Source organism: Leucopleurus acutus (assembly GCF_964270905.1).
Source record: "Leucopleurus acutus genome assembly, chromosome: 11".
In the NCBI taxonomy this organism is placed as follows: domain Eukaryota; kingdom Metazoa; phylum Chordata; class Mammalia; order Artiodactyla; family Delphinidae; genus Leucopleurus; species Leucopleurus acutus.
The window spans coordinates 1707931-1732857 of record NC_139152.1 but is presented as its reverse complement, the minus strand read 5'-3'; the positions used below and the strand labels follow the sequence as shown (position 1 = coordinate 1732857).

Here is a 24927-nt window from a genome sequence, read left to right as displayed (position 1 = left end):
TGTTTATTTTATTTATTTTTGGCTGCGTTGGGTCTTCGTTGCTGCGCGCGGGCTTTCTCTAGTTGCGGCAAGCAGAGGTTACTCTTCGTTGCAGTGCGCGGGCTTCTCATTGCGGTGGCTTCTCTTGCTGTGGAGCACGGGCTCTAGGCGTGCGGGCTTCAGTAGTTGTGGCTCACGGGCTCAGTAGTTGTGACTCACAGGGCCTAAAGCGCAGGCTCAGTAGTAGTGGCGCACGGGCTTAGTTGCTCCGCGGCATGTGGAATCTCCCCGGACCAGGGCTCGAACCCGTGTCCCCTGCATTGGCAGGCGGATTCTTAGCCACTGCGCCACCAGGGAAGCCCCTAATTTAACTTTAAACAGTCACTGCTCCCGGAGAACGAGCTGGAAAGGGCAAAGAGAAGAGAGAGAGCAGCTAGGGACTGTTGCAAGTCAGGCCAGAGCGCATACAGCCGCTGCAGGGCAGGCAGCAGCGGTGCGGGGAGGGTGGGTGAACAGGGGCAGCAAGAACTCCTCTGACGACCTCTGCGCCGCGTGGACGGACATGCCAGTCACTGAGGCGCCTGGGAGGGAAGCGTTGCTCGGAGCTGGTCTCCGAGGCTCCTGTGGGCCAGCGAGTGTATTGATTGGGAATCACCCACAGGTTCGGGAATCATCATCAAGTATGCGGTTTCTAAAGGGAAGGAGTGGACGAGACCACCCAGGAGAAGAGTGTGGAGTGAAGAGAGAAAAGGGAAGGGAAGCAGCAGAGACAAAAGTGCAGGGCTGAGCTGAGGGACGCCCACCCGAGAGCAGCCGAGAGGAGCTCGGGGACGGGCCCCCCCGGGAGCTGCGGCCGGAGGGAAGCAGGAACCCGGAGGGGTTGTGTCACCGAGGCCGAGGGAGGACATTCCACGAGGTGTGTGGGGTCCACTGATGAGGGCTCTGAGAGTTCGGGCAAGGCGGAGGCTGAGGGTGGCCTTCGCAGGTCGGTTCTGGTAAAGAGACGGAGGTGACTTCCCTGGGTTCCAGACCGGCGGAGAGAAGGCGAGGCCGGGGCGGAGGGGAGCAGAGGCAGCGGGTGACAGACGGCCGTCCCCTCACTCGGGGCCCCTTGCCAGCTGGGCCACAAACTCCTGCCACCTCTCCTCCCAGGCTGCCATGGCAACCTGCTTCTCCGGCTCCGACAGGGCGCTGTACCTGCGGGGGAGGGGCGCCCGGGTCAGCCTAGGGAGGGGCGGGAGGGGACCTCGGATGCTGGCAGGGCACCGTGTCCCCAGCCCGAGAGCAGTCACAGGATAGGAGACGATGCGGAGAAGAGCACGGAAACCTCCGGGCCTCAGCCCAAACCTCGGAGCGGTCAACACAGGCGGTGACCGAGGAGAACAGGTACGCTCACCTGATGGAGTTCACGGCCAGCTGTTTGAGGGTCCTCAGGTCGGCTGTCATCCCCCCGATGCCCATGAAGGCCTCGTAGAAATCATAGGACAAGCCTTTGGCTCCAAACGTAGCGGGGTCGTCAGAGCTGATGACCATGGGGTACCCGGTGGCCATCAGCACAGCTGCAGGGTGGTTTCTTAGGTCAGACACCAGCTTCAGAACCTGCGCAGTCAGAGACAACCGTGCATCCATGCAGAGCCGTCACGAGGAAGGTGAGGCCGCGAGTATAACCGGGCCTTGCCGTCCCCGTCACTGTCCCGAGCATCGGGGCTGTGGGCGGTCCTGACGCAGGAAGAGCCGGTCCTCCCGCGAGTCCTCGTCTTCTCCACAAACATCTGATCTCTCTTGGTCCTGCTCGCAGCAGCTGCCCTAAGCACAAAGCCCCAGGCAGCTGCCCGGCAGTGGGACCCCACGCTACCCCCTGCGTGTCCGTCCCGGGCCCCTTTAGCTTCGTCCATAGCTTCACCCGCAGTCCCGCCCCACTGGGGCCCCTCATCACTATGAATGGTTTAGGCAAAGTCCATTCCTACATAACTTCACGACCGGGAGTGAGAGAGTGGAGGGACAGAGAAACCAAGGGAGTTAACGGAGAGATTATGCAGGAGAAAGGTTGGCCGTGGCTGGGGGAGGAGAGTGCCCTCCACTGGCCCCAGGGAGCCTGCGTACCTGGTTGGAGATGGGACAGACTTCGACGGGGATGTCCTTCTTCCAAGCCTCAGCCCAGACGGCCGGGTGTTTGCTCAAAGCAAACCCATGGCCAATCCTGGTCGCGTTCAGTATCAGGGCATCCAGAACGTTCCTGTCTGCAGAAGTACCCTGCCAGTCTAGGAATAAAGGGGGTGGGTCTTCAGTAGGATGGATGGGACCCACACACAATCTGCAGGTGAAAGGCCCAGACTCCCCAAGCAGGAAAAGGAAGAGAAATGACCATTATTAACACGAAAGCGCACACGCGCACACGTTTTCCTTATGACGATGCTGAAGAGAGGTACGGCCTGCCTATAGGTACGTACGTATGTATGTGCGTATGTAACAGTTGAGGAAGTTGAAACCCACACAGGCTTTATAAACTCAAGCAAGGTCCTCAGGTAGGAAGCAGCAAAACTGGGTTTCAAGCCTTGGTCTACCCGACCCACTGTCCATATTCTTTCTTTCCATTTTATGTTTGTTTCCAGAGCTGTTTTCTGGGAACTTTATGTGTAGGATCCTCTACAACAATGTGCTGCAGACTCGGTCACTCTAATGATTTGTACGAACTTTAATTTCTGTCTGTAACAGAGCTCTTGGGACAACCCGTGGCAAGATGGCAGCAGCCGGCAGGAACCAGCCACCCCGAGGCGGCTTCCCGCTGGCAGGGCCTCGCTGGAGGTGAGAATGGCAGTTCGGACTCTGCCAGCCTGGGGAGGGAGGGTGCGGGTGAGGACTCCTGCAGCTTCCCCCCGGTACAAGGAGGTGCCCTGGAGGAAACAGCTCCTCTCTGGTCACGCCTGGTTGTGACTTCATATCTGTGGCCAAGTGGGGTGGAATCCCGGACCCAGAAAGAAAGCAGAGGTTGCTTATTGCGGGAGATCACAGAAGACCTAATTGTGAGACCCAGGTGTGAGGGCCCCATGCCTGGAAAAGCATCCTGACTGATTCACATGGGAAATGTGAAAACTCCACTTTTCTGCTGGGAATGAAACCCACGTGTTCCCATTGCTGGTGAGGGCATGTGCTTCAGGTAGATTTTCACTAGTTTCCTAACTACTACTTCTTTTCAAAGATTTTTTTCTTTTTAACTAAAGGTATTAAATACCCAAGTCCTGGCAAAATCCTCTCCTAGGACCATGCGTCTTGGAATTGAGATGATTTCACAGAGGTGAGTATGATTTTCCCAACCAAACCACGTGGTCTTCAAGGCTAACGCCCCCCCCACACACACCATCTCCACTTCCCCACCCCCACAAACAATTCTTTAAATCTCCTAGAACAGCTTGGATCTAAATGGACTTGAAAATAATGTCAGGAAAAAGAGATTAACGCGGGATTTCCCTGGCGGGACTTCCCTAGTGGTCCAGTGGTTAAGACTCCACGATCCCTGGTCAGGGAGCTAGATCCCGCGTGCCGCACGGCAAAACTAAGAGTCCGCGTGTCGCAACTAAGAGCTCGCGTGCCACATCTAAGACCCGGGGCAGCCTAAATAAATACATAACTGAGAGATTAGTGCACAGGAGCCTTCCTCTGAGAGGTGATGAGACACAAGGGTTTAAGCCTGGCTGTGAAATCCCAGCTCCCACGGCTCTGCCCTTGGCTCCTAGGGCTTCTTGGGTGGCAGGAGCCCAAGGTGCTCTGAGCCTGGCTGTGAAATCCCAGCTCCCACGGCTCTGCCCTAGGCTCCTAGGGCTTCTTGGGTGGCAGGAGCCCAAGGTGCTCTGAGGGGTGCCAGTCGGGATGCAGCAGGTCTAAGTCCCCCAGATCTTCCCTGGGATCTGATGTCACAGCTGTGACCTGGTGCTGCTTCTGCTGAGGGTCGACGTGTTTTATTTAAGGTCTGGAATGTCTGGAGGCTGAGCGATGACCAGTGAGCACAGTTCACGCCTTATGAAAAGGAGATCATCAGAAAGGTCCCCAGCTCCTCACGTGGACCAGTAACTGTGTTTGGCTGGAGCCTTGGGCTCCTCACCTGTAAATGGGGGCAAAAGCGCCCTCCTGGCAGGACCGGCTGAGAGCAGTGAATAACGCATGTGAAGGGCAGCTGCCCCAGTATCCCTGTCCCTCCTTCTCCGGGTGTTGCTCTCAGGACAGATGTGATAATGTACGTGAAAGGGACAGGTGCCGCCAGACGCCTTGGGGCTGTCGGTCCACTTCCCGGTGTCCCGTCCGTGCCCTCGGAGATGGCCAGGGCCCCTGCCCATCACCCCCTCTGTCCCCGACGGGGTCACAGGCTCACCTGTCTCTCCGGCGTGGAAGAAGTAAGGCAGCTTAATGCCCCGCGAGGCTGGAATCATCAAAACCTCCTTGTAGTCATACAGGGAGTGGCCCGTGTCCTCTCGCCCCACCTGCAGGACAGAGTGGGGGGCTTTGCTGGTGTGCCCTGCAGCCCTGTACCTGCCAGCACTGCTGAGGCCTCAGGCACACAGCCTTTTGAGAGGGACCAGTAGCAGGACTGGGAAAGAAAGAGCGCGTTGCCCCGAAAGAACTCCCCCCTTATTCAGAGGCTGCACCTCGACCCTCCCAGCCTTTGCGTGGTGTCCTGCACACAGCCTTCCCAGCCCTGCGCTCCAGCCCCAGCTCCTTGTTGGAGGAGAGAGAGACTCAGAGAGCACAGAGACAGAGACAGAGAGCGCGGGAGAGCCTGAGCCCTAGACCAGGGTCGGGAGGATTCTGGCCTTCGACCCCTGGGCTCCCCGGGCCTGGCAGCTCCCAGCAGAGTCCCTCAGCCTTAATTAGCCCGACCGCAATTGCACCAAAGTCTGGCTCTTCAAAGGGAGCCCCACCCCCAGGGCCGGGAGTGAGAGAGCCTTGGGAGAGAAGGCGGGGAGGGGCGCTGACACCCTTGTGATAACACAAGCTGGGTGCTCAGCACAGCAGGACGGAGTGCAGACCCCAGCCGACCCTTTGAACGACACCAGCCCGGCTTCCCTCAAGGACTGGTGCACCTGAGTCCTGTAGGGACCGGTCGGGAGGCGCCGCAGACAGAGGGGAAAAGGGGTTGGAGAGGTCGGATCCCTTGAGCAGCCCCCAAGGACCCCAGGAGGACACCCTGGTCCAAAGAAAACAATTCCTTGAGATCCGCTCCCGGGGCCCTGGTGGGTCTGAAAGTAGGGGCTTCAGCGCAGTCTCGAGTAAAACGTGCAGATTCTGGAAGAGGGGGTCGGGGTGCCTTTAGCCAGTTAGATTAATTTAGCTTCTTAGTGCGATTTCGGAGTTGTCACCTGGAAGTGTGGCCTGTTATGTGGGGCAGGGGGGTGAGGGGGCTTTGGAAACAGCTGGGGTGAAGGGGGCGGGGCCGCTTTTGGATCCTGGACGGTACGCTCAGGCCCAGCCCCATGTCTCCTTCCAGACACCCCAGCCCTGGGCTGCAGCTTGAAGAGCGATGTGTCGTGGGCACTGAGGCCAGAGCAGGGCAGAGGCCGGGGAGTGGGGGGCAGCCCCTCATCCTGGCCCTTCCTTGTTCTGGAGCTTCCCTTTCTAGCCTTTTTCTGAACTTTTCTGCTCTCCCTTCCCCCCCCAGGCCCCGAGGGAGGGTCTCAGTGGTGCCGGCCACCCAGCTCTTCCCGGAGGGCTTTGGGCTGGGCCCATTACCAGGTCAAACCCCGCCACCATCCCGGGGAACTTGGCTCGAAGCTCCATGGCTGTCTGGATGGATTTCGTGATGGTGGACGCATCTTTGGACCTGTGGGAGAGATGGAGAGAAGCACGGGCGCAGGCTCCTCGGGGCCAGTGGGTGTAGTGAGCGCCCCTCACGACCAGTCTGGCCTCGTCCAGGGCACCCAGCCGCCCTGCCCACACGACCCCGCCCCATCCAGGCTGTTGTGCCCCCAGGTGCCACATCACGGAGAAATTCTGCCCAAATCCATCCTTTCAAGGACTCCGGCGGGGCCCAGAGAGCGTAGGCTCTGGAAAGCGTGGGGACGGGGACCCACGGGGTCAAAACAAATAGTGCAGTTTTATTGGTCTGCATTTGACTGAAGCAAAGCGGCCATGCCCGAAACCTCCCCGCATCCCTGAGAGGATGGTCCTGGAGGTGCCCAGCCCACTGCTCCCTGGGCACCTGTGAAACACCACAGGCCCCCCAGTCCCTGCCAGGGCAGCTGGGCCTGGGCCCTGGTTCCGTCAGCAAGGCCCGGGCACTGCAGAAACCACACGACCGAAGTGTCTCATCTCCCCTGCACGTCTCTCCCTTCCAGCCCAGGGCAGGGGAAAGGCGGGAGCGACACCACGGAAGCACAAAGAGAAAAGGCGCAAGTCCATGATGGGGCCGAGGCATCGGCCCACTTGTTCCATCCCCGGCTCTGTGAGCCCCACACCTGCCCGTCCCCTCTCTGCACCGGGAGCAGCTGCCTCCGTCCCCAGCGCCAAGGGGACGCCGTGCGGCCGCGCTCCTGACACCGGCCCCCGGGAGCCTCTGCCATCCACCACTGCCAGCTCCACCCTGGCCCACCAGCGCCGGCGGCCCCAAGTCTCACCGGGACGGGAGGGGGCTCCAGGGAGGCCTGACTGCCCTTCCGCCTCCCCCGGCGGGGGACTGAGCAGGCGGGGTCTGCCCTCCCCAAACCCTCCGGCTGGACACGGCGCCGACTGTCCAGACCGGCTGCTTTCTGACAAAAGGGAGACCCTTCCTCGGTGAAATCCGAGTTCCGCGGAGGCCTCCTCCTCTTGCCTGGGGCAAGGGTGCGTGGCTCCCAGAGGTCTCCGCACAGACGTGGCTGCCGTGAGGCAGAACCTCGCCGCAGATTGAAGCAAAAAACGTTCAGGCAAAAACACTAAACCCGTAACTGATGACCCAGGCCGGTGTGGGTCACAGCCTGCAATGATCTGGAAAGTTGCCACAGCTCTTCATTCCAGCCTGGTCAGGATTTCAGAGTGGATTCTGCACTCCCGCTATGGCACGTGGAGTCCCCCGGGGTCTCTGGCCCCAGCCTCCCCGCCCCTCCCCCCGCCACCCCCCCACTCCCCCAACCCCCCCACCCCGTCTCCTCCTAGTCCTTCAGCTTCAGCCGTGCTCGCTCTCACCTGTGATCCGAGTAAATGAGTTTGATTCCGATAAACCCAGGATGCTCTTTTGCAAAATTACGAGCCACTTCTTCGTACAACCTCACCGACCACTCTGGGCTGTAGACCGTCCCGTTCAGTTCATACACCTGCGAGGGAAGCATGGTCCCAACCAGATGTCAGAGGTGAGCAGAGCAGATCTCCAGTCCCAGCTGCCAACAGTCTCCAAAACTAGGTTGGACTCTGTGATTTCCTTGTTCAGTGCCTGTGACGGCCTCTGAGGTTGATCAGAAGTCCCAGCCCCGAATGGGATAATGTTCTTTGGTGCCACGAGGCTGGGATGTCTGCCTCTTGTTCGAGGCTGGGTCCTGGCACCTAGAACAGTGCCTGGCACATGGTCGGTGCTCAGTAAGCATTTGTGCAGCGAATGAGGAACAGGCCAGCTGACGACAGGACACAAGCCAGAAAGGGTGTTCCAAGGACCCACTTCATCTCCCCACTCTCCCACACCGAGGCAGGGGACCCCTGAGGTGGCCAAGCCACTAGGGACACCAAGAGCGAAATGGTCAGGGGCAGAGGGGGAAGACCAGGGGTGCACAGTAGGTGAGACAGAAGAAAACATGCAGTGGGGAAGAGCAGGCTTTTTGCTTGTCCATCTCTGGGGGTCCTGAGGGGTATCAGATGTGCTGCCCCCAAAGATCCCACTTTTACATAAGGATTATTCTGAGCTAAAGGCAATTAAGAAGCACAGAAGCAGACAGAGCTCTGTGCCCTCCTTTCTGCCTCAGAGCAGGACATACATTTCTGTCCGTGAAGGCGCCCCCTTCCAGCTCCCATTCCGGGAGAACAGCCCTTATCACTGCAGACAGAAACTGGGCTCCTTCAGCCCAGTTCAACTGGGCTCCGAGCTGGATCTGAGCAGACGAACCTGACTAGAATAACCCGTCTCCTATTAGTTCCCCCATACGCTTACCTCCCCACAATTTACTGCACCTGGAAGCCCAAACCTCTTTTCCTTTGTCTTATTGCTTTTCCACAATTTCCCACCATTTGTTAACATACTGTAGCATATAAGAACCTGGTCTACCCACTTCTTTGGGTCTTCACTTCTGTTCTATGAAGGTCTCCATGCACGTAAAAATTAAACGTTGACATCAAATAAAATTTCTATGCCTTTTCTCCTGTTAATGTGGCTTTTGCCAGTTTATTTTATTTTTTATTTTTTTAAATAGATTTATTTATTTATTTATTTTTGGCTGTGTTGGGTCTTCGTTGCTGCGCACCAGCTTTCTTTAGTTGCAGCGAGCGGGGGCTACTCTTCGTTGTGGTGCACGGGCTTCTCATTGCGGTGGCTTCTCTTATGGAGCACAGGCTCTAGGCACGCGGGCTTCAGTAGTTGTGGCACACGGGCCCAGTAGTTGTGGCTCGTGGGCTCTAGAGCGCAGGCTCAGTAGTTGTGGTGCACGGGCTTAGTTGCTCCGCGGTATGTGTGATCTTCCCGGACCAGGGCTCGAACCCGTGTCCTCTGCATTGGCAGGTGGATTCTTAACCACTGCGCCACCAGGGAAGTCCTGCTTTTGTCAGTTTAATTTGCACATCCCAAGAACAGAACGTAAGAAGGTAAAGGAAACTTACTTTCTTCCTTTCCTACTTACAAAGTTTTGTGGGGGTTTTTTTGGCTGCGTTGGGTCTTCGTTGCTGCGCGCGAGCTTTCTCTAGTTGTGGCGAGCGAGGGCTACTCTTCGTTGCGGTGCGCGGGCTTCTCATTGCGGTGGCTTCTCTTGTTGCAGAGCACGGGCTCTAGGTGCGTGGGCTTCAGTAGTTGTGGCACGCAGGCTCAGTAGCTGTGGTTCGCAGCTACTAGACCTGCAGCCCCTCGCAGCTGCACTGGTGCAGCCTCTAGAGGGCAGGCTCAGTAGTTGTGGTGCAGGGGCTTAGTTGCTCCACGGCATGTGGGATCTTCCCGGACCAGGGCTCGAACCCATGTCCCCTGCATTGGCAGGTGGATTCTTAACCACTGCACCACCAGGGAAGTCCCCAAAGGATTTTTTAAAGAATGCTTTTCCTGTTACTGATCAAGGCATTCTGTTAGAATCTTCAAATCTTTGAGGCTGTACTCCAGCAGTTCTCAAAGGATAGTCAGGGAGCCGCTGAGGGTCCCCTAGACTTTTGCAAAGTCTACAAATTCAAAACTGTCTTCATAAAAATGTTGAGATGTTTTCTTTTTCACTCTAATTCTCTGAGTGTACAGAATTTTCCAGAAGCTGCATCACATATGGCAATATTGCTCTGACACAAAATAGATGGTGTAATTGTGTAGGCTTGTGCTTTGAAAATTTCTCAGTTTTAGTTTCTAATACTGGTTCTATTATACAGGATATAGTAGATATAATCCACATAAACAAAAGCCCTTTAGGATCCTCAAAGATTTTGTGAGTAAAAGTTTGAGAACCATTGTATTAACTCAACCCAAAATTATTAGCTGACGTCATCTTGGCATTACCCACCTGATTTGCAGAAGGGAAGGACGGAATTCTGCCCCGTGCCTTGACTGCTCCGTCATTACAAGTCACCTGTCCAGACACCCCAGCTGGGTTGGAGATCCCTGAGAACGGGGTCCATGTCGCTTGACCTTCCCACCTCCTCTCCTAGGACCAGAGGAGGAGCTCCAGAAACGAGCTTTAACCTAAGAAGAGTGCTGTCTACTTGCACCTTTTTCTTTCTTTTTTTTTCAGTTCCCCAACCCAGGATCGAAATTGCACCCCCTGTAGTGGAAGCGCGACTGGACCACCAGGGAAATCCCTACTTGCAGCTTTAAAAATACTAAGACAGGGCTTACTGTACAGCGCAGGGAGCTATAGTCAATACCCTGTAATAACCTATAATGGAAAAGAATCTGAAAAAGAATAGATACACATATATGTGTGTAACTGAATCACTTTGCTGTACATCTGAAACTAATACAACATTGTAAACCAACTATAGTTCAATTAAAAAAAAAAAGTGCTATGTCTTTCCTCGCGGTCCAGTGGTTAGGACTCCGCGCTTCCACTGCAGGAGGCGTGGGCTCCATCCCTGGTTGGGGAACTAATCCTGCCTGCTGCACACTGCGGCCAAAAAAAAAAAAAGTAAGCCCCACGCAGCACGTTTTAGGGGATGGGTGGATAGACGGATGTTGGGGGGGGCACAGGAGACGAAAGAAACTTAAATATATAGATCAACACATGATATTCTGCCTAAAGGAAGATCCCTGGCAGGTTAATCGAGTCTGCATGGCTACACAAAAGGTGCCACGGAGGCCTAATGCACTCAGGGTGGTTCGCACTCATGGATTCTGTCAGCGGTCCCACTGCTAGTTCCCGTGGCACGGAGAGCCACAAGGGCAGACACTGAAGCCGCATCCAGAGTATTTCCTGGTCTTCTGGCACCCCAGTAAGTCTCCTCTGGGGCCGCCCAGGCCCCGAGCTCATGCCCCTCTGGCCTCCAGCCTCTGCCCAAGAAACTGCAGCCTTGATGGGAGCACCAAGATGGGAATCTGAAAGCGCAAGGGCCCCCCACTTGCAGGAGTGGAGACCCTTTCCAGGGTGAGACCTGCAGCCCCTCACAGCCGCACTGGTGCAGTTAGAACAGGCTCTGAAGCCAAGCCTCAGAGGAAAGTTCTCAGCTGGTTTGAGGTTGTGGTCAGCCTTCTGGGTTCAGGCTCCAGTGAGCTACAATATATTCCAAACCAATCATACCTCAGAGGCTTGTTGCAAGGATCAAATCAGTTAATATTTGTAAAGCACTCAGAAATGATAACTAGGTCATATAGTAGTTCTATTTTTAGGGGGTTTTAAAAATAAATTTACTTATTTCTTTTTGGCTGCGTTGGGTCTTCGTTGCCGTGTGCGGGCTTTCTCTAGTTGCAGTGAGCAGAGGCTACTCTTAGTTGCAGTGTGTGGGCTTCTCATTGCAGTGGCTTCTCTTGTTGCAGAGCACAGTCTCTAGGTGCGTGGGCTTCAGTAGTTGTGGCACTCGGGCTCAGTAGTTGTGGCTCACAGGCTTAGCTGCTCCGCAGCATATGGGATCTTCCCAGACCAGGGCTCGAACCTGTGTCCCCTGCACAGGCAGGCGGATTCTTAACCACTGCACCCCCAGGGAAGTCCCTATTTTTAGTTTTTAAAAGAACCTCCATATTGTTCTCCATAATAACACAGCACTCCCACAACTGGGCATATACCCTGAGAAAACCACAATTCGAAAAGATACATGCACACCAGTGTTCACTGCAGCTCTATTTACAATAGCCAGGACATGGAAGCAACCTAAATGGCCGTCAACAGATGAATGGATAAAGAAGATGTGGTACATGTACATATATACAATGGAATATTACTCAGCCATGAAAAGGAACAAGATTGGGTCATTTGTAGAGACATGGATGGACCTAGAGTCTGTCATACAGAGTGAAGTTAAGTCAGAAGGAGAAAAACTAGTATATTAACACATATATGTGGAATCTAGAAAAATGGTACAGATGAACCTATCTGCAGGGCGGGAATAGACATGGAGACGTAGAGAATGGACATGTGAACAAAGTGGGGGAAGGGATGTGGGATGAACTGGGAGATTAGGTTTGACATAAATACACCACCACCTGTAAAAAAGATAGCTAGTGGGAACCTGCTGCATAGCACAGGGAGCTCAGCTCAGTGCTCTGTGGGGACCTAGATGGGTGGGATGGGGGGCGCGGGAGGGAGATCCAAGGGGGAGGGGATATGTGTATACCTATAGCTGATTCACTCCATTAAACAGCAGAAAGTAACACAACGTTGTAAAGCCACTCTACCCTAATAAAATTTTTAAAAAAGAAATGGTAACTAGTGATACCGTGTTGTTACCAGCAACCTATGGCCAGATGCAGAAAAACAACTCAAATCTGCAGTTGTCCTATAGGAAGATGAGTGACCATCTAAGAATGTGACAACCTGTAAGTACAAGAAGGGGTCTGTCATTCATCTAAGGCTCAGGGGTACAGAAGCGGCTATGTCTCTATAATAAGCCCCCTTGGATTAAAAACACACTGGACCCAATTTAGATTATCTCAAATCCTGCAGTTTACTTGAGGCGGTGCACATTTGTGGGGAAGTTATTCAAACTACATACTACTTTCCTAAACTAGTACAAGATTACAAATTCCCGTCGTCTATGATATTATGGAATTAAAGAATTTGAAGCTGAAGGAACAGAAAGGAAATGTGGGGGCAGCGTTGCTTAAGGTCACACAATTAGCTTGTGTCAGACCAGAAACTGGGACTCAGAAGCTCTACTTCCGAATGCAACCAGCTTCCACTTCTAGAGCCGGATTCACTTAAAAAGCATGAACTGAGCTTCTGCTACGTGCCAGGCATATGCCGAGAGCTTTCCATCAATCTCATTTAATCCTAAAAACTGCACTGTTAGGTAGGTCTTATTTTACAGATGAGGATTTTGAGGCTCCCTGGCTGGAGTGGGGGGCTGGGGGTCGGCGGCATCGCGGTGGAGGGGCGCTGTCTCAAAGTCTCCAACCACCTAGTGAGGAGAAAATGCCTGGATCCCACCCCGGATTAATTAAATTCTGGGGGTAGAACCTGGTTTTTTAAACTCGCCCAGGTGATTCTCATGTAATAATGTACCTCTAGGCTGGAGAGCTACCGTTTTCGTCGATTTCACAGCCTTGTTTAGAGCGCGATCACAGCGCAACGTAGTAGGGAAGCGCGGCCATCGGGATTCCGCAGAGCAACACCAACGACGTGAAACACGGGTCACTAGAGCAAAAAGCCAGGTGGAGTTTCTAATGAAGGATTCTGCTAAGAACCCAGGACAAAACCCTGGGAGTGGGTAGGGGGAGCAGTGGGACCGCTGGTTGCACAAGTGACAGCATCCAGGAAGCCGTCCGCGAACGACCATCCTGAGCTCCCTCGCCCCCGACGTGTCCCCCCCCACCCCGAGACCGCCCACGGGTAAATGCCAGCTGAGCTAGCGCCTGTGCATAATCCCCTGGGAGCTCCTCTCGGAAGGCTGGCCCGACCCAGTCTGAGTCTCCGATTCCGGCCGAGGGGGCGGGGATGGGGCCCAGGAGCTCAGACCCGCCTAGCAACTGTTGCTACGGGTGAGTGGCCTTTGTGATGGAGCATTAGTGACACAATAGGAGGCTGGGCAGTGGCATAGTCCATCAACAGCATCCCAGGCCCTGAATTAGCCCCACAGGCAAGGAGGGGGAGGCAGGGGGCTCAGAAAAGAATTCCAGGGCAGACGTTTTTAGTTGTTAATGTGTTGATGGCTCCCCTACTCTGGCTAAGGGGGCGTTAGGCAAAGACTCCGGACTGCAAGGGCCCTTTGTTCCAGGGTCAGACCAGAGCAAACAGCAAATCCCATCCCCCTCAGTCTTCGCCCCAGCCCACATCCCAGCCGCCCTCCACCTTCAGGGAGCCCTGGCTGGGTGCCGGAGGAGGTGGGGAGAGAGGCTGGCTGGGCAGGTCCCCAGGGCAGACCCCAGAGCCACGTGTCCCCAAGGGGCGTGGGAAGGGGGGCGGGGGGTTGGAAGCAAGGCCCAATTCCTTGCAGCTTCCCCAAATACCTCCCCAGGGGCTCAGACCCTCGCTCGGCACCTCTCCCTCCTCTCCCCTTCCCCCTAAGGAGCCCAAGTCCCCTCCCCAAGGGGAGGCCTCCCTCCCACTCCCCACTCTGCGAAAGCTGCCAGGATGTGCCCACAGGAAGCGACACCCCCAGGCCGGAAGCCCATCGGGGAGCTCCTTTTGAGATGCGTGTAGCCCCACAGGGTTTCTCAAAGCCCAGCACCCGGCCCCTGGCCCATCCCTACTTACTGCCCACATGGCCTGGGTCAGGCTCTTGCACCCTTCTGAGCCTCAGTTTCCACATCTGCAAAGCGCAGGTGGTGAGGCTCAGAGGAGACCATGCAGATAAAGTGCTTTCAGAAGGTCTTGAAGTGTGGCCTGGGTCAGACCATCTGCAGGGGAACCAAGGGGCGCGGGGGGCGGGCGTTTGGCTAGTTACCTCGGCAGCTCCCTAGCCCAACCCGAGACCCAAGGTCTGGGACCCTGGGAGGTCAGGGTCCAAAGAGCACCTCCAACTCAGTCCCATGCACACCTACCCCCCCTAAGCGTGATTATCACCCCTGGAGCCTCCGGAGGACTCTGCCGGGTCTGAAATGACTCACAGTCATTTCCCTCACTGGGAAACCGGGGCTGACATACACACGGGGATTCCAGGAGAGGAAGCCAGTCCCAGGAAGGTGGGGGTGTGTGGTGGAGGCAGGGCTTAAACCAGACTCCGGAGGAGGATGGGCTTAGGGGGCGGGGCCCAGGCTGGGCGAAGGAAGGGATTTCAGGCCAAACAGGGGACTAATGGCTCTGGGAGGTGCACTGTCCTCCGCCCTACACGGGTTAGTCCAGGGCCAGCTCATCTCTTTCCAAAATTCTTCTCTTAGTAGAAGGGGGACTGGACCCTCTCTTTTCTTTTGAAAGGATCGTTTGTACCCAGGACTTATTGACTACTCACAAGGCTGATGAAGACTCTCCTGGGGGCTGAGGTCAGGCCCACTCCCACTTCCCAAGAATCAGAAATAGGTCTGCAGGTCTGTGCTCAGAGTGAAACCGGCAAACAATCACCGGATCCCGGTGGAGATGCACACCCTCACCTGGGCCGACCTCAGGGAGGTGTGAACATATCCCAGGAAAAGGGGGTCATCCAGGATACACAGGAGAGTAGAGACCTGGAAGTGGGGGAAGGGGGCACTGACTCAGGACGGGAAGGACGGGTTCTCAGGGCTGGCGCAGCCTCCACGACAGGGTCCCCGAACCCTTCAAGTCAAACTAGGGCAATAGAGTCAGTTTAGGGATCCCACCCAGGATTTAAAAATTAGCCTCCGAATGCAAAAATATCAGATAGTTTGGCTTCAGGAGAAGTTAAGATTTGCCTTCACCCCGAGGCAATAGAAATAAAAACAAAAATAAACAAATGGGACCTAATCAAACTTAATAAGCTTTTGCACAGCCAAGGAAACCATAAAAAAACAAAAAGACAACCTACGGAATAGGAGAAAATATTTGCAAATGATGCAACTGACAAAGGCTTAATCTCCGAAGTATACAAACAGCTCATACAGTTCAACAACAAAAAAACAAACAACCCAATCGAAAAATGGGCAGAAGATTTAAATAGACATTTCTCCAAAGAAGACATACAGATGGCCAGTAGGCACATGAAGAGATGCTCAACGTCACTAATTATTAGAGAAATGCAAATCAAAACTACCGTGAGGTACCACCTCACACCAGTCAGAATGGTAATATTAAAAAGTCTACAAATAACAAATGCTGCAGAGGGTGTGGAGAAAAGGGGACCTCCTCCACTGTTGGTGGGAATGTATGTTGGTGCAGCCACTATGGAGAACAGTATAGAGGTTCCTCAGAAAACTAAAAATAGAGCTACCATATGACCCAGCAATCCCACTCCTGGGCATATACCCGGACAAAACTATAATTCAAAAAGATGCATGCACCCCTACGGGCATAGCAGCACTATTCACAATAGCCAAAACGTGGAAATAACCTACATGTCCATCAACAGATGAATGGATAAAGATGTGGTGCATATATACAGTGGAATATGAGTCATAAAAAGAACGAAATAATGCCATTTGCAGCAACATGGATGCAACTAGAGATCATCACACTAAGTGAAGTAAGTCAGAAAGAGAAAGACAAATACCATATGATATCACTTATATGTGGAATCTAAAATATGACAAATGAATTTATCTACAGAACAGAAACAGACTCACAGACATAGAGAACAGACTTGTGGTTGCCATGGTGGGGTGGGGCAGAGGGATGGACGGGAAGTTTGGGGTTGCACTGGGAGATGCAAACTATTACATTTAGAATGGATAGACAACAAGGTCCTACTGTATAGCACAGGGAACTATATCCAGTCTCCTGGGATAAACCATAATGGAAAAGAGTATTAAAAAAAGAATGTACATAAGTACACTACCATGTGTAAAATAGATAGCTAAAGGGAACTTGCTTAGCACGGGGAGCTCAGCTTGGTGCTCTGTGATGGCCTAGTCAGGTGGGGGGGGGTAGTGGGGAGGTCCAAGAGGGACGGGATGCGTGTATGTGTATGGCTGATGTACGTCACTGTGCGGCAGAAACTAACACAACATTGCAAAGCAGTTATACTCAAAAAAAAAAAAAAAGAATGTATATATGTGTAAAACAGGGTCACTTTGCTGTACAGCAGAGACTGGCACAACATTGTAAATCAATTATATTTCAATTAAAAAAAATTTGTCTTCAAGAGAGAATTTACTGATGGGAAAGCATACGTGACTGGCCTGATTGATAATTTTCTCTGAAAACTGCATTCTGACTTTCTTGTGTATACATCTGTCTCTTATGACTTTGGTCAATGTGTGTCAGTCCTCTGGAGCCCTTTTGCTTCTGGGTGTACAAACAGTAAAATTTCTGAGCCAATAAAGACCATGGAATATGGTAACAAAACCAAAATAGTGCCACCCTTGAAGTCAGTTCAAATTACTGAGTGTGGCAAGGCCTTGGCACCCTCAATAATTTGGATGAATGGACAGACCAGTTTGGATACTGTCGGGGAAGTGCTCTCAGCTGGACATCACATCTCTTCCCATCAAACACTCCTCAAACATTCCAAGCTTTATAAACCTAGTCCACCCTCACACCACAACTCGGCTCCACGAGCGGTTTTGGTGCCACAGCTCCTGGGGCTCCCGCTTCGAGGGGTCAGGGGAAGTTCCCTCCACCCTCCTTTGTCAAAGGCCTTGGGTCCCCAGTGCGGAGTCCACCCCAGGGACCCAGGCCCTCCTGTCAATCTTTAACTTGGTTAATCAGCCTGACTGTTGCCCTCGGGATTGCAGGTCGGCTTATTAGGTGTCAGCTTTGCATCCTGGCCTTTAAACTTCTCCAAACTGGGGGAAAGAGAGAGGACTTGTTTGGGGCCCTTTCGTATTGGGGGGTGCTGGCGGGGGGTCCCTTTGGCCAACCCAGCCTTAGGTAGTGCTGTTATCAAAACCTTTGTTTTAATCCCATCAATGTCCATTGTATTCATCCCATTTGTTTTTTTTTTGTGGAGCACAGGCTCCAGACACGCAGGCCCAGCGGCCATGGCTCACGGGCCCAGCCGCTCTGCGGCATGTGGGATTCTCCCGGACCGGGGCACAAACCCGTGTCCCCTGCATCGGCAGGCGGACTCTCAACCACTGCGCCGCCAGGGAAGCCCTTCATCCCATTACTTAATAACCATCTATAGATTCCCACACTGCTGGGACCAGTCCTGTGACTCTCCCCTTAATAACCCTTTACAAATGTCTACCTTGTTGGAAAGAGTCCCGACTTCACCCTTCTTCTCACTCCCTTGTTAATTAATGGACCGTTTTTATTAGCATCTGTAAGACCCATGAGGCGAAGCTAGGACACTGAATTCCATACGGCTTCCCAAACCATTTTGTTCATTTGAGTTAAGGTAACCTTTTGGTCTTAACATTGGTACCAATAAAACAGGTGTTTACAAGGAGAGGTCTCTAAAAGATCTACCAATTTAGAAGTTTTTCCAGTTCAAAGTATCCATCCTCTGGCCATCGACAGTAAGATCGTAATACCGACGCACACCATACGGCTTTCCGTGGCTTAACCATGAACAAAAGAGGTGTCCCAGGAGAGTGCAAAGGACACAGCCTCACAAGGTCCAGAAAGTTCGCCCCCAAGGATGGTCTAAGGAAGCAAAGGCGGCGTGAAGGTTGAGATGACAGAGGCCCCTTGGGGACGGAGACCCCTTGTGACAAACCCCGGGAGCTGGCACCGTTGGACAAGGACGCTGGTTGCAAGCCCAGGTGTGACCTGTGCTTCCGACCAGAGGTGACAGCTAGGAATCCCAGTCCATCCGGCTGGCCACCCAATGCCCTGGTGCCTGCGCCTTCCAGACGGCAGGACCAGCCAAGTTTTCTCACTGGTGCTGAAGCCAAACTCTCAAGACAGAGAACAAGAAAAAAGGAAAACCAATCAGACCAATGGTTTTCCTCCTTGTGAAACAAAAGACAGAAACACAGAAAAACAGCGACCATCTCTGGGAGGAAAAGGATTCACAAGCCCAGAGCTCTCTTCCAAATTCACTGACCCAGAGGCCCTAAGGCCCGAGAACTAGCTCCACAAATATTTTCTCCTGCTAATCTGATTTTAGAAAAGAGAAAAAGGACTCTTTCCACTCCTGTTTCCAAAAGCCCCTGCAGGCGGAGATCCAGCAAACTGACAGGGTAAGGATTCTCACCTTCTGCCAGGATCTCCGAGATGCAGGAGCCTGGGGCCAGGGGTGTCCAGCCAGTAAAGTTGAATCCAGCTGCCTAGGCCAGCTGGCCAACTGTCGGGGTGTAGGGGGAGACATTTCCATCTACCCTTCGAGGTTCTGGCTGGTCTGAGAATTACACTGACATGAGACAGATTAACAGGAGAAAATCTAGCAAAAGTTTAACAACAGCTCTACGTGGGAGAGACCCAGGAAGACTGAGCCGCTCACCCAAATGGCTGAAGCCCTCACCTTAAATACCATCTTCAGCTCAAGACAAAAGAGGATGTTGGGGGTAGGGGTTTGGGACTTCAAAGGCGAGGAAGGCAATTCACAGGGTGATAAAAAGCAAGTGTTTGGTAAACACATGTTTGCTGGGCCAGCAGGGACAGCGGGACAGAGTGGACTCTGGTGTCCAGGCCCTGAGGGGTCCCCCGACCACACCCGGCCGTATTCTCTGCAGAGGCTCTGGTGCGGCTCTATGCTGAGAACAGGCCCTTTAGGTCTTTTAGTCACTTAGGGGGAAGGTCAAAGGCTCTTCCTGAGTCTTCTGGGCCTGATTGTTTCAGCTCGAAATAATCCACATGCCAAAGTGACACTTTTGGGGGCGAGCGTGCTCCCCTACAGCGCAATGCACACACTCTTGTGAGCCCCCTGAAGGTATTGGAAGAGCCTTCCAGTACCTCGGCTACTCCCTCAACCCCCAATCCCCACCTCCCCGCAAAAGTCCTCAGGAAAGTCCTCTTCCATGCCCACCAGAGGGGTCCTCGCTCGCAGCACTTGACCTGCCCGGGCTCCTTGTGGGACGCCTCCCCAGCCTGGAGCCCCAGCCACCCCGCTGCCTCCCCGAGCTCAGGTCTGCAAAGCTGAGGTCGGTCCGTCTCAGGTACCTGAGACCCCATCACCCTTTGCTTCTGGCCAACATGCAAGGTCCTACGAGCGATTTGTTAATGTCTTGACACTTTGGGATACTTTTGGACTCTTCTCAATCTTTTCTTTTTTTTTCTCTTTGACCTTTCTTCCTCAAAGTCAAATCAAATGTCTCTGTTGCCCATAGAAGACCCCGTGCTCCACAGAGAGGGCCCCCAGGAACTCACCAGACCTCACTCTACCTGCAGCTAGACCCATTTACCAGATGAAAGGCTCAGCGGGCCTTGCACCAAGGGCATCATCCCGTGGGACTCACAGTCGCGCATTTGGATAGGAAAGGAGACGGTCAAGGATGGTCTGGGCCCGAGGCGCTGCCCAGAGTCCAGGGCAGGTGCCCAGGCATCAGCACGCCCCGTGCGTCTCGGGGGAGCTGGGCCGGGGGATCACGAGGGAAGGAGGTGGCGGGCAGTGAGGGCACGCGCCCAGGTTTGCAGCCCCGCCGGGGAGCTGGGCCGGGGGATCGCGAGGGAAGGGGGTGGCGGGCAGTGAGGGCACGCGCCCAGTTTTGCAGCCCCGCCGGGGAGCTGGGCCGGGGGATCGCGAGGGAAGGGGGTGGCGGGCAGTGAGGGCACGCGCCCAGGTTTGCAGCCCCGCCGGGGAGCTGGGCCGGGGGATCGCGAGGGAAGGGGGTGGCGGGCAGTGAGGGCACGCGCCCAGGTTTGCAGCCCCGCCGGGGAGCTGGGCCGGGGGATCGCGAGGGAAGGGGGTGGCGGGCAGTGAGGGCACGCGCCCAGGTTTGCAGCCCCGCCCAGGGCTTCTTGCGCACATGGCCCCCGGCAAGGCACCAGGCCCCTTGGGGGTGAAGCCGGCCCTCGGTCCTATGCAGCACCAGGGTGGGGAGCCCGTGAAGCCCTACAGAGTGAGAGCAGAGAGTCCAGCCTGAGCAGAGACGGACTCACCGGGTACAGCATGGCTCTGAGCTCCAGGTACAGCACATTGTCCTGGTAGAACTCCTCCAGGCCCTGGGAGATGTAGTCTCGGAACACCGGGGCGTAGCTCACGAGGCCCGCGATCGCGAAGAAGATGGTCTCGAACTTGGCCCAGACCGCGTCTTGGTTTGCATAAGTCGCCTGGGGGTTCTGGGTCACCAGAGTGAGATTCCTCAGCAGGCTGTCAGGACACAAAGGGTAGGCAGGGGCTTGCGGCAGGCCGTCAACCCCGGCCTGTAGGACTCCTGCCCAGGCTCCCTGATGGAGGCCTCCTGCCCTGGGACCTCCAAGTGCTCCCCAGGAGACACCTGGCAGGATGCTCCCACCAGCCAGGCTCTGCTGTCCCCCTTGGCCTCTTAGCCAGGCTGACCCCACCGAACGGACATCTCAGACCAAGCTGTCCTTGGAGGGTGCAATGCACTGAATCGTGTCCCCAAAATTCAGATGCTGAAACCCTAATTCCTAATGTGAGATGAGGACTTTCAGAAGGTAACTAAGGTTAAATGAGGTCGTAAGGGTGGAGCCCTGACCCAGTAGGGCCGGTGTCTGAGACCCCAGGGATGCACGCACAGTGAGAAGGCGGCCGTCTCCCAGCCCAGGAGAGAGGCCTTGGAGAAACCTGCCCACACCTTGATCTTGGACTTCCAGCTTCCAGAACTGTGAGAAGATACATTGGTATTCTTTAAGCCACCCCGTCTGTGGTATTCCATTGTGGCAGCCCCAGCAAACTCAAGCCCGAGGTCCGATGGAAATAGTTGTGGACTTGGCAGTACAGGACCCAGGTTACTTCCCTGATTAGCCGTTTACCAGCTGTGTGGCCTTGGGCAACCTCCTTAAAATGCAGGCTGGGCTGCATTTTCTTACTCATCAAGGAAATACCTCAAGAAAGCCCTCTGTAGATGGTTCTACGATTGGAATAGTTATTATAATGTTTGTATACAAGTCTGTTAGGAAGCTGGCCATCGTGCTTTCAGGCTGTTTCATCCATCCTGGGCCTCTTGGCTCCAGAAGCTGGGAATCCCCTTGTCTCCGGCCTTCCTGAGGGTCCAGACAAATCCTGTTCGGCGCGGCAGCAGTGCCACTGGTCGAATCAGGTTTTAAACGTACCAGGAACTTGCTGCGGGTGGGGAAGGTGTTGACTGCTTGGTGAAGCAAAGGATCCCATAAAGTTAAGAGAAAAAGCCTCCTGACTTCTTTAACGCCAGCTGTTTCTAGAAGGGTCTGTCCCACGGGGACAGCGCACACGCCCAGCCCACCTGCGCAGGTGCGAGACGGGCTCTTCCCGAACCACCACCCACCTGTGGTCAAACTCGGTGATGTTCGGCAGCCCCTTTCGAAACTTCTCCAGCAAAACCCACGCGGGACATTCTGTTGTGTTCAGGGTCGGGGGAGTCGAGCGAGCAAATCTGAACTGCGGGGTCCCCCTCGGGGTGAGGCAGAAATAGCAGTGGGGCCTGTAGGTGACGTTTCTCACCAGCCAGTCCACGCTGACGATGCTGAAGTCGTGGACGTGTAAGGCAGCCCCTGCAGGGAGAGGGGCGGGTGGGGTGAGGCGAGGGCAGCGGGGGGCCGGACCCCGGGGCTCGGGGCCGAGAGCCCAGCAGGGGCGGATGAGAGGGGCGCGGCTTTCTAGGGGGCCACGTTCCTGGGGACACGGGGCCCTTTCCGTCTGTGGCAGCCTCGTCCCGGGGTGGCCCGGCCTCCTGGCTCCTTGACCACGTCCCTTACCAGCAGGAGCCCTGGGGGGTCTCATCCAAGAGGCTGCAGGCGGGTTTGCAATCAGAAGGCTGGCCTCCATCTATTGGCTTCCAGCTCCCATGGGGAGCCTGACCCCCAGATGAGTCCTCCGGGCCCAGCGCAGCATGAGGGGCGTGGGAAGACTGCCCCCGCCCGCCCACGCCAGCCTGTTGGCCCAGGGTCCCTGAGTCCCCCATCCTGTTCCGCGTCACCCCACATGCGGCCTGCCCACCTCCTGCTTCCCACCGAGCCCTGCGGCTTCTGGCCTCCTTCAGACCTTACACCGACTCGAGGCTCAGGGTTCACCCCCTCTGCCCTCTGGCTGCGTCTGAGCACCTGGCCTGGACACTGGCCCCTTGGCGGGTGTCCCGCTGTGCGAGCTCTGGCGTGTCCCTTCTCTAAACAGGGAGGCTGCTTTACCAACCTCACAGTCTTTACATTTTTTAATCTCTGTGATACTAAAAAAAAAGTATAGAAAGCTTGCAGCTGCAAGCTACGTGCTCAGGACCATGATTGTTCTACTGTTCACGGCGATGCATGTATACAGTAGCGTCACCTGCAGATTGGCCCTTGCCATCTACCTCTATGAGGATTAAATCATGAGCCGCTGCAGCTGCTGACCTTCAACACCCCCTGAAAGGAGTGCAGGGTGGAGAGCTGAAATGAGGCCCTCTGTGCTCTGGGAAAAACTAACTCTTCATATTTACAAAAACACTAAGATCCTTCTTGGTGACGTCTGCTCTTGGTGACTAGCAGAAACCGCCTGCAAGAAACATGTGCTTCGGGCTTCCCTGGTGGTGCAGTGGTTGAGTGTCCGCCTGCCGATGCAGGGGACACAGGTTCGTGCCCCGGTCCGGGAGGATCCCACATGCCGCGGAGCGGCTGGGCCCGTGAGCCATGGCCGCTGAGCCTGCATGCCTGGAGCCTGTGCTCCGCAACGGGAGAGGCCACAGCAGTGAGAGGCCCGCGTACCGCAAAAAAAAAACCAACCAAAAAACCCCAAAACAACATGTGCTTCATTGCATGTACTCGCCCTTCACCAAAATCACGTAGGTACTGACCTTCCCCCTACCTCTCTGGAGCAGTTTCCCAGAGCTATCTGAAATGCTGTCTCCCGGGCTATAGTCCTCATTTTGCCCCAATTAAAACTGACCTCCCAGCTCTCATGCTGTGCATTTTTTTCCAGTGGACAGTAGCAACGAAGTACTAGAAATGCGTTGTTTATCCAGGACGCATCCTCTTCAGTAACCTAGCCCCCGGAAAGGCTAGAAGAACGTATGCAGGGAGGGATAGGGTTCTTACAGGGGACAACTTCCAGCCCCGCCAGGGATGCCCGGTCCCCTCGGAGCCTGTCTGAGGCCGAGTCCCCTCGGAGCCAGGGTTTTGGTTTCAGGGTGGACGGCAGCCACGTGGAGCCCCCGCCCCGAGTCCACCAGCAAGGACTAGGACTCAGGGCCCCAGTGGAGTCTGAGCTCCACTCCAAACAAGACCCACCGGCTCCAATTTAGTCCCTCCGATGTCCCCAGGACCCCAGAACCGTCCCCTCTGACCCCTACCTTTCGGCATCTTCTTCAGGATGTGGAACACTGCACTTTGCTCAATGAGGCTCTTGGCTTGGAAGAAGTGCATGCTGGCCGGGATGCTCCCCGCCCTCAGGGCCTCCTGCATCTCAGCCTCCTTGAGGGCCCCGAGCCTCTGGTTGGCCAGCTCCTCCTCCTGCTTCAGCACCAGCTGCCCCCCAATACGCATCATCTTCTCTCTCATCAACAGCCGGTTTCGTGCTTCGTCTCCGGATGCGGCCAAGCAGAAAGAAGACATGGCCACGGCCAGCAGCAGCGCGGGCAGGGCTGGCCGCCCTGACACGGACATTGGGGTGCCTGGAAGAGGAAGTCGCTCTGCTGGAGACTTGGGAAGGGGGAGGCCGAAGATTTCAGTGTTGAAGCTGGACCGCCCTCCTCCCATCCTACACTCAGACGACCAGGAGGCAGCACGTACACGACGCTTCTGCTTCTCTGAGATCCCAGAGAAGAGACCTCTGGGTACAGACACGGGGGGTTCCCCACATAAAAGTTCCTCACGAGGCCTCCCAGACCTCCCCGCGAGCCCTGCTGACATGCACAGGGAAACACTGAAATCGATTTAGTGTTTCGCTTTTAAATACAGCCGGAGAGCAGAGGACCACGAGGCTTATGAAGAAAGGCCCCAGCATGACAAAGGAACTTAAAAAATAACACAGAGGAGGAACTAGCACAGGAAACGAAAGAAAGCCCAGAAGAACCGTAGTTAATATACTGAAGACCTGCCCCCCCACCCCAGGTTGGCAAGACACCCAGCAGGCACCCAGCACAGTCACTCAACAGCGACATGTGTTCCTGCCATTTCAGAATATTAGCATCAAAGATTCCAGGAGCTTCCAGAGAGCAGCTGACCCAGGTCTCCAGTGAGCGGGGATTTGAGGGAAGAAGGAAGGAACTGCCCCAGTTGGGTCTGCGGGCGAACCCTGACCTGGGCTGACTACTGGAACCACATTTAGGAATTGTTTCTGCACACATGAGAGTATGACGCTTTCCACCAGAAAGAATCAAAACTGTAAATGGGGAGACCCCAGGCCCAGCCCCAAATTAGCACGTCTTGGTGAGACTTTGGGCAAATCATTTCATGATTGTGGGTCTGTTTCCTCACTTGCAGAAAAGGGTGAATTGGATGACATCAGTGGTTCTCAAAGTGTGATACACGTGTCATCCCTGTTCAGGTGGAATAAAAAACTTAAAGCAGTTAATGTAAAGAAAAATGTTAAGTAAATAGAGGTACAGCAATACAACAAAGATGGAGAACACATCGTCCAAGGTTCTTTCCAGGGATGGCT

General features: G+C 54.8%; 1 protein-coding gene across 1 annotated transcript; it reads right to left on the bottom strand.

Moving 5' to 3' along the window:
* Nucleotides 1-1076: 1076 nt before the first annotated feature.
* ADA2 (adenosine deaminase 2) lies at nucleotides 1077-23828 on the bottom strand (the record flags this gene model as incomplete). The annotated part of the gene is made up of 9 exons (XM_082849480.1): nucleotides 23618-23828; nucleotides 21623-21848; nucleotides 20295-20505; nucleotides 7132-7259; nucleotides 5701-5791; nucleotides 4346-4454; nucleotides 2083-2240; nucleotides 1376-1578; nucleotides 1077-1176 (listed from the first exon to the last, which is right to left on the bottom strand). Exons 1-9 carry the CDS (start codon nucleotides 23823-23825, stop codon nucleotides 1077-1079), a joined length of 1434 nt encoding a protein of 477 aa, XP_082705606.1. The 5' UTR covers nucleotides 23826-23828.
* Nucleotides 23829-24927: the final 1099 nt, after the last annotated feature.